The 15,178-nt window shown below is 38.4% G+C and overlaps 2 protein-coding genes across 4 annotated transcripts; one reads left to right on the forward strand and one right to left on the reverse strand.

The window, feature by feature from the left end:
• The first annotated feature begins 239 nt into the window (after window positions 1–239).
• zc3h7a (zinc finger CCCH-type containing 7A) lies at window positions 240–12,737 on the forward strand. Of its 3 annotated transcripts, none has more exons than XM_067477668.1 (23): window positions 240–393; window positions 1,481–1,584; window positions 2,851–2,890; window positions 3,072–3,275; window positions 4,848–5,006; window positions 5,555–5,635; window positions 5,753–5,806; window positions 5,896–5,935; window positions 6,028–6,347; window positions 6,484–6,736; window positions 6,848–6,876; window positions 6,972–7,116; window positions 7,212–7,370; window positions 8,801–9,006; window positions 9,722–9,822; window positions 9,976–10,157; window positions 10,300–10,373; window positions 10,729–10,865; window positions 10,969–11,074; window positions 11,162–11,270; window positions 11,350–11,483; window positions 11,801–11,964; window positions 12,048–12,737. In XM_067477668.1, the coding sequence occupies exons 2-23, from the start codon at window positions 1,517–1,519 to the stop codon at window positions 12,235–12,237; spliced, it is 2,955 nt and encodes a 984-aa protein (XP_067333769.1). In that variant the 5' UTR covers window positions 240–393; window positions 1,481–1,516; the 3' UTR covers window positions 12,238–12,737. The 3 variants fall into 3 exon arrangements, with proteins under 3 accessions (XP_067333769.1, XP_067333771.1, XP_067333770.1); XM_067477670.1 differs by having other exon boundaries at window positions 10,732–10,865; XM_067477669.1 differs by lacking the exon at window positions 240–393 and adding an exon at window positions 719–740.
• Window positions 12,738–12,752: 15 nt separating this feature from the next.
• rmi2 (RecQ mediated genome instability 2) lies at window positions 12,753–14,846 on the reverse strand. Its single transcript, XM_067477671.1, has 2 exons — window positions 14,469–14,846; window positions 12,753–13,673 (listed from the first exon to the last, which is right to left on the reverse strand). Exons 1-2 carry the CDS (start codon window positions 14,737–14,739, stop codon window positions 13,522–13,524), a joined length of 423 nt encoding a protein of 140 aa, XP_067333772.1. The 5' UTR covers window positions 14,740–14,846; the 3' UTR covers window positions 12,753–13,521.
• Between the last annotated feature and the right edge of the window lie 332 nt (window positions 14,847–15,178).

Genomic DNA, 15,178 nt, shown 5'->3' on the forward strand with positions numbered 1-15,178 from the left:
ATTTTGTTTTGTGTGATCCATTTGCAACCATTTGATTGAATAATACCAACAAAAGTGTGCAGGCGTTTTTCCAAAACTCTTTTCTGGATAATCGCGCTTGCTAAAATAAATTGTCGTTTTATATATGTTAATAAATTATACTGAACTAAACTTTTTCTAGTGAACAAATTTGCACTTTTTAGGTGCATTTGGTCGTGTCCCTCCACAGCCTGTAGGGGCGGCAGTGTGCTGGAGAGGATGATCGTTCTGCCTCTAAGCAGAGAAGAAGAAGCAAAGGGCGGCCTGCAACGCTACAGCACATCTTAGCCTAGCTATTTTAGCTATAACGAAAATTCCCTTTCCCTCCTTTTATACTTCCGACGTACGGTTTGTTTGGAATAAACACCCTTTTATGTAAGTATGTGGAGTATCCGTTGTTGACTCGTGTTTGTGATTTTCGTCAGCTCTCAGTCAGGGGCTGAACATCAATTGATCGCTTTTGTTTGCGTTTGGGAACTAGTTTAACTTGGACATGCCTATGCTTAGGTTCAGTCTACTTCCTAGGAACTTGCCCAGATAACGTCATGTAAACGGTTCAGTCTCTGGGTTGTAGGCCCCAGATGAAACGGATTATTTTAGTGGTCACAAATATTTAGTTGACAGCGGATAATCTGGGAGCTACGAATTGCTAGCCTTTTGTAGCAAATGGTGATTGCTAACAAGGGAGACGGCTCGGTGGTCCCCGGCCGCGAGTAACACACGTGCGTAATAGTCCAGTGTGTCCATTATCGGACAACTTTTATTCCTCTATATCATAACTTCAGTTGTGTCCTTTTCCGCAGCCTTTTCGCCACCTTGAAAAGACATGGCCGCTGAGTGTTGGGGGCTTGAACCGAGAAATTAGTCCAACAATAAAGCTGAAATTATCATTGTTGACCGAAACAAGTCGGGCGCAGTCGCCCAGAGCTAACCGTTAAATTAACGAGGGGCTGTCACCATCTTCCTGCCACACGAACATTTTGTACTGTTGTAACATCATCTGAGTAGCGCATCGTTATTAAACTTTAGCTATAAAATGACAAGGATGACAGATTGACGTGTGTGCAGTGGTGACTGCGATCCTTATGTGCCTTAATAACCATGTCCGATAATAGACCTCTTGCCTTCATATGCGAAGTTCCGAAATGCCAGTTTCACATAAGTTGCAGTTACTAGTTATTTAAGCTAACACAATGCTTAGATCTAATATCCGGAACAACGTGGTAAGTCGTCATTACTTAATGCGGAAGCTATCAAATTTAAAGTCACGGGTCATGATGACTTAAAGTATATACTAACTGTTGACACTGCCTGGAAAGGTGCTCTGTTAACCTGTTAAACAACTTGCTGTTGGTGAATAGCTAATGAAAAATTGTGTATTCATGTTGTCAAATCTGCGGTATATTGCAGGTGACGTTTAACAGTTGATATACAGTAATATTAAATAATAATATTATTTCAGGTGCTGAATGAGGAGGGGGTATTAAAACACACAACCATGTCTGGGCCGTGTCAGGACAGAAGGAGTCGCTGGCAGGAGATTCAGAAAGGCCTACAGTTTATTCAGTAAGTGTCATGGTTTACATTGGCTCCGGTTTGTGTGCATCATGTTCTGATATACATGAGGTCACAGGTGTTACTACTTGTGTTTATTGTTACTGTTTGAAAAGCCCTGAAGTTGTGCTGTGTCATCATACTGTATATTGAAAATGTTAGTAATTCTTGCATCAAAAAGACATGCGCCTCACACAAGCCTAGAGACAGAACAAGTTTGGTAGAAGGCCAATCTCACACCTTGGAATAATTTGAGGAAGAGTTAATTCTGTCATGTGGGCCTTCAGATCAGATGCGAATCAAACATAGATGATTTGCAAGTTGTTTCAGATATTTGTGCCAGCAAGGAATGTAAGCACATTGAATATGTTCCAGCACCTGAAGTACAAACCCCATCGGATCAGCAACAATAAACAAACTTCTTTAGTGTAGAAGGGTTTTTCAACATCTTTAAGTGAAGAGGAAATCTTGTACATTGCGATAACATTATTGAACAATAGGATTTACATAAGTTATTTATAATGTGGATTTTTACATTAATTTACATAATTTAATTTACATTAAAAACACGAGGTATGTGACTATTGTAATACTCGTGGTAGATGTACCTGATGTGCGTATCTACCTGTGTTAGACAGCACAGTGTTGCCTTTATTCTAATCTGACATGGCTCTTTATTTTTAAAACAAAAGTAATACTTAAAATACTACTTTGCACATCACTGCTGTTTAGTCAACTCGTGACTTCAATCATGTCACAGGTTGAAAAATCTCCGGAGAATTTCACACAATGAAATGCTAGTGCAGTGGGTTGTATTGTTTTTGTAAATACATTGGTACCATGTCCAATATACCCACCTAAATAGTGAAAACTACAGGCTGATATCATGTCTTTCAATTAATAAAATGGATTGGAGAAACAAAAGTGTTTTAAAACTGTAATAATGAAAATGAGGTTAAAAAAAAAATTGTGCATTTACTGGTCAGATTGTAAATGCAATGAGTTTCTGTACAGTCCAGTCTTTGCGTTCTTTTTTTACTTTTTTTTTTTTTTTTTTAATATTCTGTATCTTTTGAATTACTATATACATCAATCAAATACCAAAACATTAACTATCCAAACAGTGCTACTACTTTTTTGCTCATTAGTTTGATACAGAGCAGTTGCATTCCTTTTGTGTTTATACTGACACTAGCAAAGTTTAAAGGCTGTCCTTTTCTCATGCATTGTTGTTTTACTATTTAAAAGTTCGAAACTTGAAACATTTTTTGGTTCCAGATCAACTCTTCCATTTCCTGGAAGTCAAGAGCATTATGAGGTAAGCTATGTATCTTTGAATGCGTAGTTTTTGTATTTTAGCAGCAAACTTAAAATAGGGACATTGATTCGGTCACATGGAAGAAAAATTGTGATTTTAATTTTTCCACATTAAAAGTGTCTAAATACGCGAGCACTTTATACCATGTATTCCTCTTTCTTTTTCTTTTTTTCCATTTCAGGTGTTCATTAAGGACCTTGTGTGGAATCTTTTTGGTGAAGGAAATGATGTCTTTAAAGAGGGAGAATGGACAAAATCCATTGAGATGTACACAGAAGCCTTGAGTATAGCAGACTATGCTGATTCAGAAGAAATCTGTATTTCAATAGGTTTACTGGAAAAGCTGTATGCAAACCGAGCTGCAGCCTACCTAAATATTGTTCCGGTAAGTAGGTGGTGAATGTTACACTATGTCTCTTTTCAGTTTCAGTCCCAGTCACTTACTCGAATATAAAGGCTAAAGTTCTATTGCTTAATTTCATGGATGTCCTAGACCTAAGCTATAATCTTGGCCCCAAAATGTGTGATGGCCAAGCAGTAACTGATGTAGTGTTCATTAGTTTTATGCAATTATATTAAATAGTTGAAAAGGTTCCATTGATTTTTAAAGTAATTCTAAAGGGAATGTTGAAAGCCCAGACTCAGCCTTTTTTTACAATATCTTTGAAGAGTCTTTTTTATGTTTTCAGTAATTGGTCAAGTTTTAGTGACATTAAGCTTTGCTTGTCTGGATCCGGACCACATGTGGGGCCTAGTGTTTTCCCTGTTGCACTGTGTGAAACAAATTGGCAATGGCAAAACTGGCTATGTTCATGCTGGCTCGTTGGCAGATCTAATTGGAACAGAGCTGTCATTAAAATGATTGGTCACATCTGTGCTTTTCCTGCACGACAAACATGTGTTATGCTTTTCTCTCTTTTCATGTATGAACTATGAATGTTGGAATTTTGTATTGCATAATCTATGAAAATATGTCTTCATACGAGGAAGACTTTCCGAACTTTTCTTCTGTAATTACAACGCAATAATTTTGATATCAACATTACATATGAGTCTAACTCCAGTTTATTGTGATGTGGTGGATGCGGCTGAACTTTTCTATTGACTTTTTCTTTTCTTTTTTTTTTTTACGTTAAAACTTTATTGCATGGATCACAGATGAGTAAAGATTGTCAGCACCTGAGATTTATAATGTAAAAAACCTATTGTAAATGACAAGCCAGGCTGTGTCAAATTAATTTTAATAAACAAACGTCACACATTTTAATATACTTGCAGTATGACACATATACACTTAATCTTCTCATCAAACTCCAGGCAAGAAAACAAGTAGGCATGTTTCTTAAATGTAAAATGAAAATGTTACTCTTAATCATTGTCTGTGTGCACCAGTTTATTGTAGCCTCTTAAAAATATATGTTGCCCATTTTTCTTAGGCAAATAATAATAATTTGAAAGATTAGTTGCTTTTCATTAAATGTGAACATTTCAGCATTAAGCAGAACAAATTATTTTCTTATTGGCTCACAACTAGAGATTTGCATGGCATTCAGCATATTAGATATTAAAAGTAAAAGTGACGTCCAACATTACAAAAAACAAAAATTTCAAGTTTAATGAACATGTCTTGATACATACTTATATTTAAATGTGCCGTTTCAGTTGACCGAGACACTGTTGACATATCACATTGATGTCAAATTCTGAAAAACATCTTTATTCAGCAGACATTAGAGCTTGAAGAGGAACCCCCAGTATTTTGTTGCTGTCAGCATCTGTTGTTATTGAGTTATGTCACAGGGCAGTAAAAGACACTATTGTTGTGAGGGAGGCAACCAACCACACCCATACCTGACTCAACTCGCACATGATCAAAAAGTGGTTTCTTTGTTTTGTTCTGTATTGCAATGCTATGGGTAACGATAGCTTTTTCTCTTCAACATATTTATTTTGATAGGGGCTGTATGACCAAGCATTAGAAGACTGTGAAAAGGCCCTGTCGTTGAATGAGGGGAACTACAGAGCACTGTACAGAAAAGCAAAATCCTTAAAGGAGCTGGGGAGACATCAAGAGGCCTATGAGGCTGTTGCCAAATGTTCTCTAGCAGTGCCTCAGGTAAGGTGTAGCATCAGTGTGTCTTTATGTTCATTTATGCAGGGCTGTAGGGCCAGCTTTGATGGAAGCATCAAAGTTGCTATTGCATAAGGCAATGTCATATGTCACATTTCTAGAAAATGTATGTTAAATACTTTTTATAAAGTGAGGAAAACAACATGTTTTGCAGTTGTGTAGCTCTACTTCAAGAGTTTATACCCTTGATCTTCCATCACATTGCATAGCTGTCCTGTATTGTTGTGTAATACTGTATCAGGCTGGATCTATGGTTGTGAGAACATTGGACAGGGTCTCGCTTCATTCTTCAGAATGATTAAACACTCCAAGCAAATGCATTGTTTTAGAGGTGTGCAGCACCTTCTTAACACTGGTTGCTTGCACTACTGTCTTGAATCCTAAAAGCACATTTCACAGTGTATTTACATGTGCTAAATTGCTGATTTAAAAAAAATAAAAAAAATTTAATAAGCATTATAGAAATTCACACGTAATTAAAGCCATTGATTATGTGTTTGAGTAACCACTTTTAATTTCACTGGTTTCCCCAGGATCCCAGTGTAACACAACTGACTCAGGACCTTGCCAAAAATTTAGGCCTGAAAATCCGTAAAGCTTATGTGAGGAGTAAGGTATGTGTATCTCACATAAACTATCCCAGACCCTAATGACACTTGGCTTTTAAACTTAGGTAAAAGTTGGACAGACCCTACTGTAGATTGAGGTTTTTATTTTTTTTATTTTACCAGCCTGCCTTGAATGTTTTGCGAGGACCAAGTTATCAAGATGCTTCATCTGACAAGGTAAACTATAAATAGCACTATCCATTACACATGGTAACCTATATCTCTGCTTTCCAATTCTTCAATACATTTCTTCTGCATTGAATCAGTTTTCCCATGGCTCGCCTTCAGTTGAAGACATAGAAATTGGTGAGTGTTGGTCTTTTAAAAAGCTTTGCTTTGTGGATCAGAGTTACTGAAGGACCAATGTCACAAGCCCTGTTTCTCTTGATGTCTTTTAGAAGTGCCTCACTTGACCCAGGATAGCAGTGTTTTGACTCCAGCAGCATTGCACACGCCTTTAAATGAAGCAGTGTTGGATGAACTTGCTTCCAACAATAGTATCTCATCTGTGACCTCATCTGAGCCTCCGGGCTTTGAGTCAGTTTCTTTGCCTGTATCTGTCCCCACGTCAGCCACCCTTCCTTCGCTCACATTTGTAAACGGGTGCAGAACCAGTAAGCCTTGCCCGATTCTTGAACCCAGTCAAGATTTTGATGCGGACATCATTGGGGATGATCTAGATGATCTACTAGACCAAGCTGGCCCTGAATCAGATATGGTTAGTAAGCACATATGACCACATGGTCTTATTGATGCATTCATTTAACATTGTGGTGGATATCTGAACAGATTCACGTTTTCCCCATTTCTATTCAATTACTTAATTTATTTATTTATTTTGTCTTTACTTTCAGGTTATTCCAACAGTGAAGGGGCCTCTTCCTTTACCAACCAGTATTCCCTCGGGCAGTCCCATGTCGAGCCCATTCCTGATGTCATCTCACATCAGCCCTTTTCTCCACAATAGCTCCCAGCCATACACCGTAAATCTACCCCCACTGTATCACAAGTCGGGGTCAAATACGTATTTTGGTATGGACACTTTTGATGCGCTCCCGCCACCACTGGACTCCCTGGATAGTCTCACCATAGCAGACTTCAAAACAGGTGCGATTGTTACCTCTTTTAACTATTTGGATTTACTTGGGTTCAAATTATTATTGCACTTATTCCTTCGATTATTACTCCATCTGATTTTTCCCTCTATCACACTTGCAGATTATGCTGCGAGTCCATTCATTCCACAGGTAATTGTTGTTTATTTTTCTCTTCATGCTTTTTAAATCTTGATGTAGCAGACTTATATTTTAATAATCGTATCTCATTCATATTTTAAATGCAGATGAACAATCATGAAACTCCAATGGGAATGGCTGTGGGTATGCCTGAAGTAAAGGGCCTTCCGGCTGCTGTAGATTTAGCAAAGAACCCCTTAGCTGAAACACATGAATTCAAACAAGCTTGTTCAATCTGCTTTGTCAAAACTGGTAAGAAACCCTTTCTATTCTTTGCGTGTGTGTGTGGTTCCAGTACAGTGAAGTTGAGGTTGGTGTAATTTTGTTTGCCATTATCATATCTACAGGGCCTGGGGTGTTGGATTACACACTTCATACAGAAGAACATAAATGCAAAAAGGATGCTTTACTTGGCAGAATCAAACATTTGCCAGACAAAACATGGAAGCTCATCCGGCCTCGACCAACAAAAACCCAATATGTTGGACCTTATTACATCTGTAAAGGTAGCCTTTATAAATGTGTAAATGTTTTCAAAGCTTGTTTAAATATTCACCATTACTTTTTTTAAATCATCTGTTTCTCACAAGTCACATTTGGATAAAAGCTGATATTGTGTGATATAGTGCATTCAGAAGTATGTATTTTCTTATGTTACAGCCTTATTTAAAAATTGCTTAAATTCCTTATTTTCCTCAAAATTCTACAAACCCATAACAACAGTGTGAAAGAAGTTTGTTTGAAATCTTTGCAAATTAAAAATAAATACAAAATTACGTATACATAAATATGTACATATAAATAAGAATTCACAGCCTCGAAATTGAGCTCTGGATTGGAGTCCACTTGTGGGAAATTCAGTTGATTAGACATGATTTGGAAAAGCATACACCTGTCTGTTTAAGGGCCCACCGTTAACCGTGCATGTCAGAGCACAAACCAAGCCATGAAGTCCAAGGAATTGTCTGTAGACAAGTTTGGAATCACCGTGAATCTTCCTAGAGCGGGAGGCCCGGCCAAACTGAGCAATCGAGAGAACCTTAATCAAGGAGGTGACTAAGAACCTGATGGTCACTCTGAAGGAGCTCCAGCGTTTCTCTGTGGAGAGAGGAGAACCTTCCAGAAGAACAACCATCTCTGTGGCTCTCCACCAATCAGGCCTGTATGGTGGAGTGGCCAGATGGCCCACCTAAAGGAGTCTTAGACCAAAGGAAACTAAATTCTCTGGTCTGATGAAACAAAGATTGACTCTTTGGGCTGAATGCCAAGTGTCATGTTTGGTGGAAACCAGGCACCGCTCACCACCTGGCCAATACCATACCTACAGTAAAGCATGGTGGTGGCAGCATCATGCTGTGTGGATGTTTTTCAGCAGGAGACTAGTCAGGATTGAGGGAAAGATGAATGCGGCAATGTACAGAGACATCCTTGATGAAAACCTGTTGCAGAGGACTCTGGGCCTCAGACTGGGGTGAGGGTTCATCTTTCAACAGGAAAACGACCCTAAGCACACAGCCAAGATAACAAAGGAGTGGCTACGGGACAACTCTGTGAATGTCCTTGAGTGGCCCAGCCACACCTCTCTGGAGAGATCTGAAAATGGCTGTGCACTGACAATCCCATCAAACCTATGTCAAGCTTGTAGCATCATACTCAGGACAACTTGAGTCTGTAATTGGTGCTAAATGTGCCTCAACAAAGTATTAAGCAAAGACTGTGAATACTTATGTGATTTTGTATTTATTCATTTTTTTCATTTTTTTTATTTGTAATAAATTTAGAAAGATTTCAAATAAGCTTCTTTTACATTGTCATTATGGGGCACTGTTTGTAGAATTTTGAATTGTATCCATTTTGAAATGAGGCTGTAACATAAAAAAATGTGGAAAACTTCCTGGATGCACTGTAATGGATGTAATTGTTGCCTTTGTTTCAGAGGTGGCTGTTGGAAAAGAATGCCTGTACCCTGGTCACTGCACATTTGCATACTGCCAGGAAGAGATTGATGTTTGGACCTTAGAGCGTAAAGGCTTTATTTCCAGAGAGCTGCTTTTTGATCCGTTTGGGCCTAACTCGAATGTCAGGTTGACTGTTCCTAAGATCTTACAGGAGCATCATGGAATATTCATGTTTCTCTGTGGGGTGAGTACATACTTCAGTTCTTCATGAAAACTAGTAGGACAACAGAGTGGTGGTGTTGTGCATTTATTATACAGTAAGCACAGTGATACAGCACTGCAGGAACTTGATGTTGTCAGTGATGACTGTTGGCAGCATTGTTTTTCATTTCGCTGTGGGGATTAAAAAAAACACTTGTCTCATTGAAAATGGATTTCCCTCTCAAAGATGTTTCTTACAAGAAACAATCTTCTGCTGTCAAGCCAACAGATTGTTCGGAATGAGGCTCGTTATTTTTCAGCACTTACACAACAACATTTGAAAAGCAAGGCAATTGCATATAACAAGTTTAATGTGATGTGTAGAATATGAGAAATGTGCTGTGCCTTCATTGGCATTTTTTCTTTTAAGTCATCCTTTTTGTTTTTCCGGTGCTCATTAGTAGCTGACATACTCGGATCAGTTATTATGAAGTTTTATAGTGATATTTGAGGGAAATGTCACAACAATTAATTTACATTTTCAGCTTTTACCTTAAGGGAATATAACAAACGCATACAACCATACTTACTGCTTGTTTAGTTTGCAAAATTAAAACTGCTACTATGGTAGAATCTCTGCAGTGGCTCCTTCTTGGTGCTGATCTGACCACATCAAAGAGGTTGTGAGAAGGTCGCACCTGTAGTCCTTTGTTTTACTGTGGTAATATTGCAATGCTTTTTATTTATTTTAAATACAGGTGTGCTTTGACCACAAACCTAGAATTATCAGCAAAACCAACAAAGAGGACCCCTCACTCTGCTCCCATCCAGTGACAAAACACGACTTTGAGGATCATAAGTAGGTCATTTTACTCTGAAATAGCCATTTATAATATTACTTGGAAAAAGCCATTAACTCAACAGTTAAATTCCAAGTTCTAACAATAAATGTTATGGAGATGTCTGAGAAAAGAAGAGCAGGGTAGGACTGTAACTTCCGTTTGTTTCGTAGATGCTTGGTCCACATTTTGAAGGAGAACACAGTCCGTTACTCCAAGATAAGACCCCTGACTCCTCAGTGTCAGTTGGATCTTTGTCGCCATGAAGTACGCTATGGGTGTGTGAGAGAGGACGACTGCTTCTACGCCCACAGCCTCATCGAGCTGAAGGTCTGGATGATGCAGCACGAGCTTGGTAAAGCTTTAACTTCCTTGTTTTAAAGCTGGTTGTTATTCAATTGTCTTATTTCCTGCAAACCAACTAGAATGTTTTTTGTAGTATTAATCTTTTACATGTGAGGTTTTTTTTACCCCTACTTTTTTTTACTATTATATAGGTATCACTCATGAAAGTATTGTCCAAGAGGCAAAGAAGTATTGGAATGCAACAGCTTCATTACAAGGAGCCCAAGTAAGCCTCACATGAAGACTCTAGTCCCTAAATTCTTGTTGCTGGCACAATGCCTGGTGTTAATGAAGCTCACTGCCCATGTATTTTTTTTTTTTACAGTTTAAATACAGTGTATTTGCATCTAAAATTTGAAGTCAGAGTATTTCTTTGCCTTTTCAAATACAGAATTTTTATTAGATTTTGGGGTTAAGGTTGTTGCATATATTTTAAGTGTCACTATGTTGCTGCATGAATGTCTGATTTGAAGTATAAAAGGTTCCTGAAGCGTGATTGAATGTATTGTTGTCTTGTAGTTGTATCCCTGTTATGTTGTGGTAATCACAAATGTTTGAACCTTCCTTCCAACTCTCCTCAGCAGCTTTCCAATGCACAGAGGAGATTTGGGCCTCCCAATCTGAAAATGATGTTTGTCTGTGGCCAGTGCTGGAGAAATGGCCAGCTAAATGAAGCAGACAAAAACAAGAAGTATTGCACAGCCAAAGCAAGACACACGTGAGTATTAAAATGTCTTTGTTTGCATTTAAAATTAGAATGTGAACTGATTAACAATAAAATGGAAACAAGCCAACAAAAAGAAAGTGTTTTTCTGTTTCAGGTGGGCAAAAGACAGGAGGGTGGTGCTTGTAAGTTCCAATGAAAGAAAAAAGTGGACAACAGTTAGACCACTTCCAACTAAAAAACCAATCCCATCTCAATTTGAGGTATGAACCTGACATGTTGTCATTCCAGGACTGTTCGTTGTTGTGTGTCTCTAACAAGGATCACCACATGTCACGTTCCTCTCTTAGATTTGCATGCATGTGAATGCTGGCAAGAAGTGCCAGTACATTGGAAACTGCACGTTTGCTCACAGTGTGGAAGAAAGAGACCTGTGGACCTTCATGAAGGAAAACAACAGTGAGTTTTGTCAAGGAAATTGGGTTATTAATAAACCCAATTTAATTGGTAGTGTAACTCATTTTATCTTCATATTTAGTTCCAGATATGGATCAGCTTTATGAACAGTGGCTGCAGTCTCAGAAGCCTGGCTGGGGTGAAGAGAGCTCCAGCAACTCTGTTAGGGAGAATGGCAAACAGATCCACATGCCAACTGACTATGCTGAGGAAGTGGTAAGTTGGAGCAAACATTTAGCATGTGGTTAAACGGCAATGCTTTCAGTTTATAATATTGAATCAGTTTAAATTATTCTGTTATGAAAACACTATTTAGCAGCACTGTTGTATTGCTTTCCTAACTTCTGGTACATCATTAACTGTCAGAATGTGTTGATGCACTAACTATTAGAGTCTAATTGTTAAACTGTGTGAACATTTAGAATAAAAAGAACCTTGTAATAATGTGATAATTTTAGCTTTAATTGATTCAAAAGCTGTGATGAATTTGAATTATTAAAAACGAGTGTAATTAGTTTGTGTGTTTTTCACAGGCTGGCAATCACTGTTGGCTGTGTGGTAAAAACTGCAACAGTGAGAAGCAGTGGCAGCAGCATATCACTTCAGAAAAACACAAAGACAGAGTTTTCAACTCTGAGGATGATCAGAACTGCTGGCAGTATCGATTTCCTACTGGCACTTTCAAAGTTTGTGAGCGGTACGTTTATCGACCACAGAATAGGGTGTGTTGCTGGTTCCCAGCCTAATTCCAGGTGTTTACTTGGTCTTGTGTTTTGACAGGTTCCTGAAAGGCACATGTACAGAAGATGACTCTTGTAAGCTGGCACATGGGGAGCAGGAACTAAAAGAGTGGATGGAGCGGAGGGAATTCCTTTTGATGAAGCTTGCCAAAGCCAGAAAAGACCATCTTATAGCACCAAATGACAATGACTTTGGAAAATACAGTTTTCTGCTAAAGGACATTAAATAATGATGTGATGAGAATATTCATGCTAACATGCAAATAATGCAATACCAGACAGTCTTGATTCAGGTGAATCTTGAGGGTCTCTGAGATACACAGGAAGTAGCCTGATAACATGTTTTTAAAGAGGACGTTCAGGACTGGCCCTCGGCGGCTCGATTACTCTGATCAGGACTACAGGAGTGTTAACTGCAGATGCTGAGTACACACACACGAAGCTTTGCTATGGACCTTTCAGTAGAATATCTGAAAATGGTTATTAAAAACAGCATGTGTAAACCTTGATCAGAGTGTTCAGATACTTACAGTTGACCTAAAAAAGTTCTTTTCATAAGCAGTTTGTATGTTAATGACCTTTACTCTTCAGTAAGTTTTAAGTATGGAATACTTAATTGAAACTTGAGTTGACTTAATTTTAATTCATCAACATAGGTCATTTTCCATTTATCCAATAGTGTTACCTCTATAATGGACACCACACCAAATAAAGTTTCTTTTTAAATCTATGGTTAAACTGCTGTTTTATTAATTACACTGCTGTAACTGGTAAGTATTCATATTCTCATGTAAAAGTATTTGTACTACACTTTGATGTTGTAACCACAACAATTAATTCGACGAATACCATGTAAATTTTGCAAAACCTTGAAATGTAAAACATCAAAACATTGCAAATTTTGTTGCAGTCTTAAAAATACAATCACACAGAGGTTCCAGAAATTCAGGAGGGACTGACTGTTAGAACAGGTTATATAAGGCCTCCTGTATTAAACTTCCTAGGTATTTGCTAAATGTATTTTCATTCGTTTAATGCCGTTCAGTAGGTTTGATAATGCTTCTGTTGTGTGAAACAATTGTAGATTTAAAATAAATTTTCTTGTAAACTGAAGTGAGTGAAGGGAGGGTTACTTTTTTTGTATCAGTCTAGGTGCTGGATGTATAAATATCTTAAATTCAGTAGTTAAAGGTGGGAAGAGTAAATGTGAATAATCTTTAATACATACATATTGATAAACTGTCATCTTTTACCTGCTGAAAATGCAAAGGAAACAGCATTTGTTTTGAAAACCTGTTTTTAATATCACAGTTTACTGTCAAAATATGCACAAATACACTATATCATGGCAAAGCCTCTGTCACTCTGACATCCTACCTCGCAGCAAAAAGCTTGACAGGTGAATCTGTGCAGTCCTGTGAGGTAGTTTTTCGGTACCATGTACCCAGCTGGACATGTCAGGAGCAGGTTAACCTGCCACTAGCTGGGCAAAATTCCCACTCGCAGCTCTAGATTCATGCCAGCACCTGCTGCAGGTCCTCCACCTCCAGCTTCCACATCTGTCTGTGAAGTGCAGCGAGCTCAGAGAGGTCGGCCATCTTTACTGCACGGATGACCGGCTCCGGGGAGATGGCCTGGATGACACCCATCACCATGACATATTTGCCTATAACAGGAGCAGGTGGACTATTGTTCAGTGACAATGGATTCAAAACAAATTTTGATTTATCTTTAGATTGAGACATTCATGTGATTCAGGATTCAGGTCATTTTTCAGGCCTAATGTTGCCTTTCAGGAACTCAATGCTAAACCACATTCTGCACATATTACTAGAGCATGGCTCAGTGATAAGAGTCTGGGTGCTAAATTGCTCTGCCTGCAGTCCAGGCCTGTCTCCCATTAAAAACATTTGAGCATTATGAGGCAAAAATTCGGTTTTAGCAGTTGAAATATTTTATCGAGAAACGATGAGAACAGAATTGCTTTTAAAATTAAAGCTGTTCTCAATTTCTCAAACAGTGTTAAAATAAAAGGCAATAAAATGTGACAAACACGCCCATCCCAACTTTTTAGAGATGTGTTGCATTCAACAAATGATCATCAGTCTCAGTTTTAACATTTGGTATGTTGTCTTTGTACTACTTAAAATCCAAACTGCGTTTCAAAAGGATTTGAAAATCAATGCACTGATAGTGGGTATGGAATTATACTATTTGAGCTACAAATAAAATCATTGCATACCTTAAAAAGGGCAACTAATCCTGTGGGAAAAAACCCCAATCTCTAAATGTGACACACAAAGGCAATATACTATTTATTCAATTTGTTTAATTGTCTTTTGCCCAGTTAAGTGTTAACCAGAAGTGGATATGATGGATCTTGGGGACCTGGGTAACGTCAGTCTTTAGACCTGCTGCTTTTAAAATGCCTTATTTCCTTAATCAGAATCAGGTTGTTTACCTGGGGACAAACACGGTTTCCCCTTGGGGATGTTGTTGATGCCCTGAACAGCAAAGGTCCCCATCTCATCCATCAGTAGCACGGTGTCTCTCTCGAGCTGAACCTCCAGTACTGTTCCCTGCATCCACACCAGTGAGACCAGCAGAGAGCGACCCCTGCCCAGTCGGAGAACATATCCGTCCACGTTGTCTGCCGTCCTCAGCTGGCCAGACAACACTTTCACAGGCGGAGGACGTTTCTTGTCGACAGTCCTCTGCTCCGGCTTGTACATTACCAGCTGCTGTTGTCATCAAACTGTGCTCCAAAGTTGGAAATACACCCGCCAAACCTAACATTAAACAGGAAACGGTGAACGCACTTTTCCGGCTTGCACATATCTCATATCCGTCTCGATATTTTCAGACTAAAAGCAGTGCATCAAGCTCTGACTTTCTACTTTTATTTTAACTTTCATTTAGGTTTCACCATGTTTTTGTATGAAATAAAATAGCCAGTTATGAGATCGAGGAACACCTCATGTGCCATAAGAACACATTTTTTATGGTAACAGCCTCCAAGTGATTACAGGTTTAACTGTATTTCTGTTTTGTGATATTGAACAACTTTTGACGGACAGTCGTTTTAAAAAGTGCTTTAAAGAAAAATACTGCTATAATATTGAAAACTATCAAAAATATTTGACAGACTACATTGAAGAAAGACTTACAAAT

The sequence above is a fragment of the Channa argus genome, chromosome 15, assembly GCF_033026475.1.
Source record: "Channa argus isolate prfri chromosome 15, Channa argus male v1.0, whole genome shotgun sequence".
In the NCBI taxonomy this organism is placed as follows: Eukaryota; Metazoa; Chordata; class Actinopteri; order Anabantiformes; family Channidae; genus Channa; species Channa argus.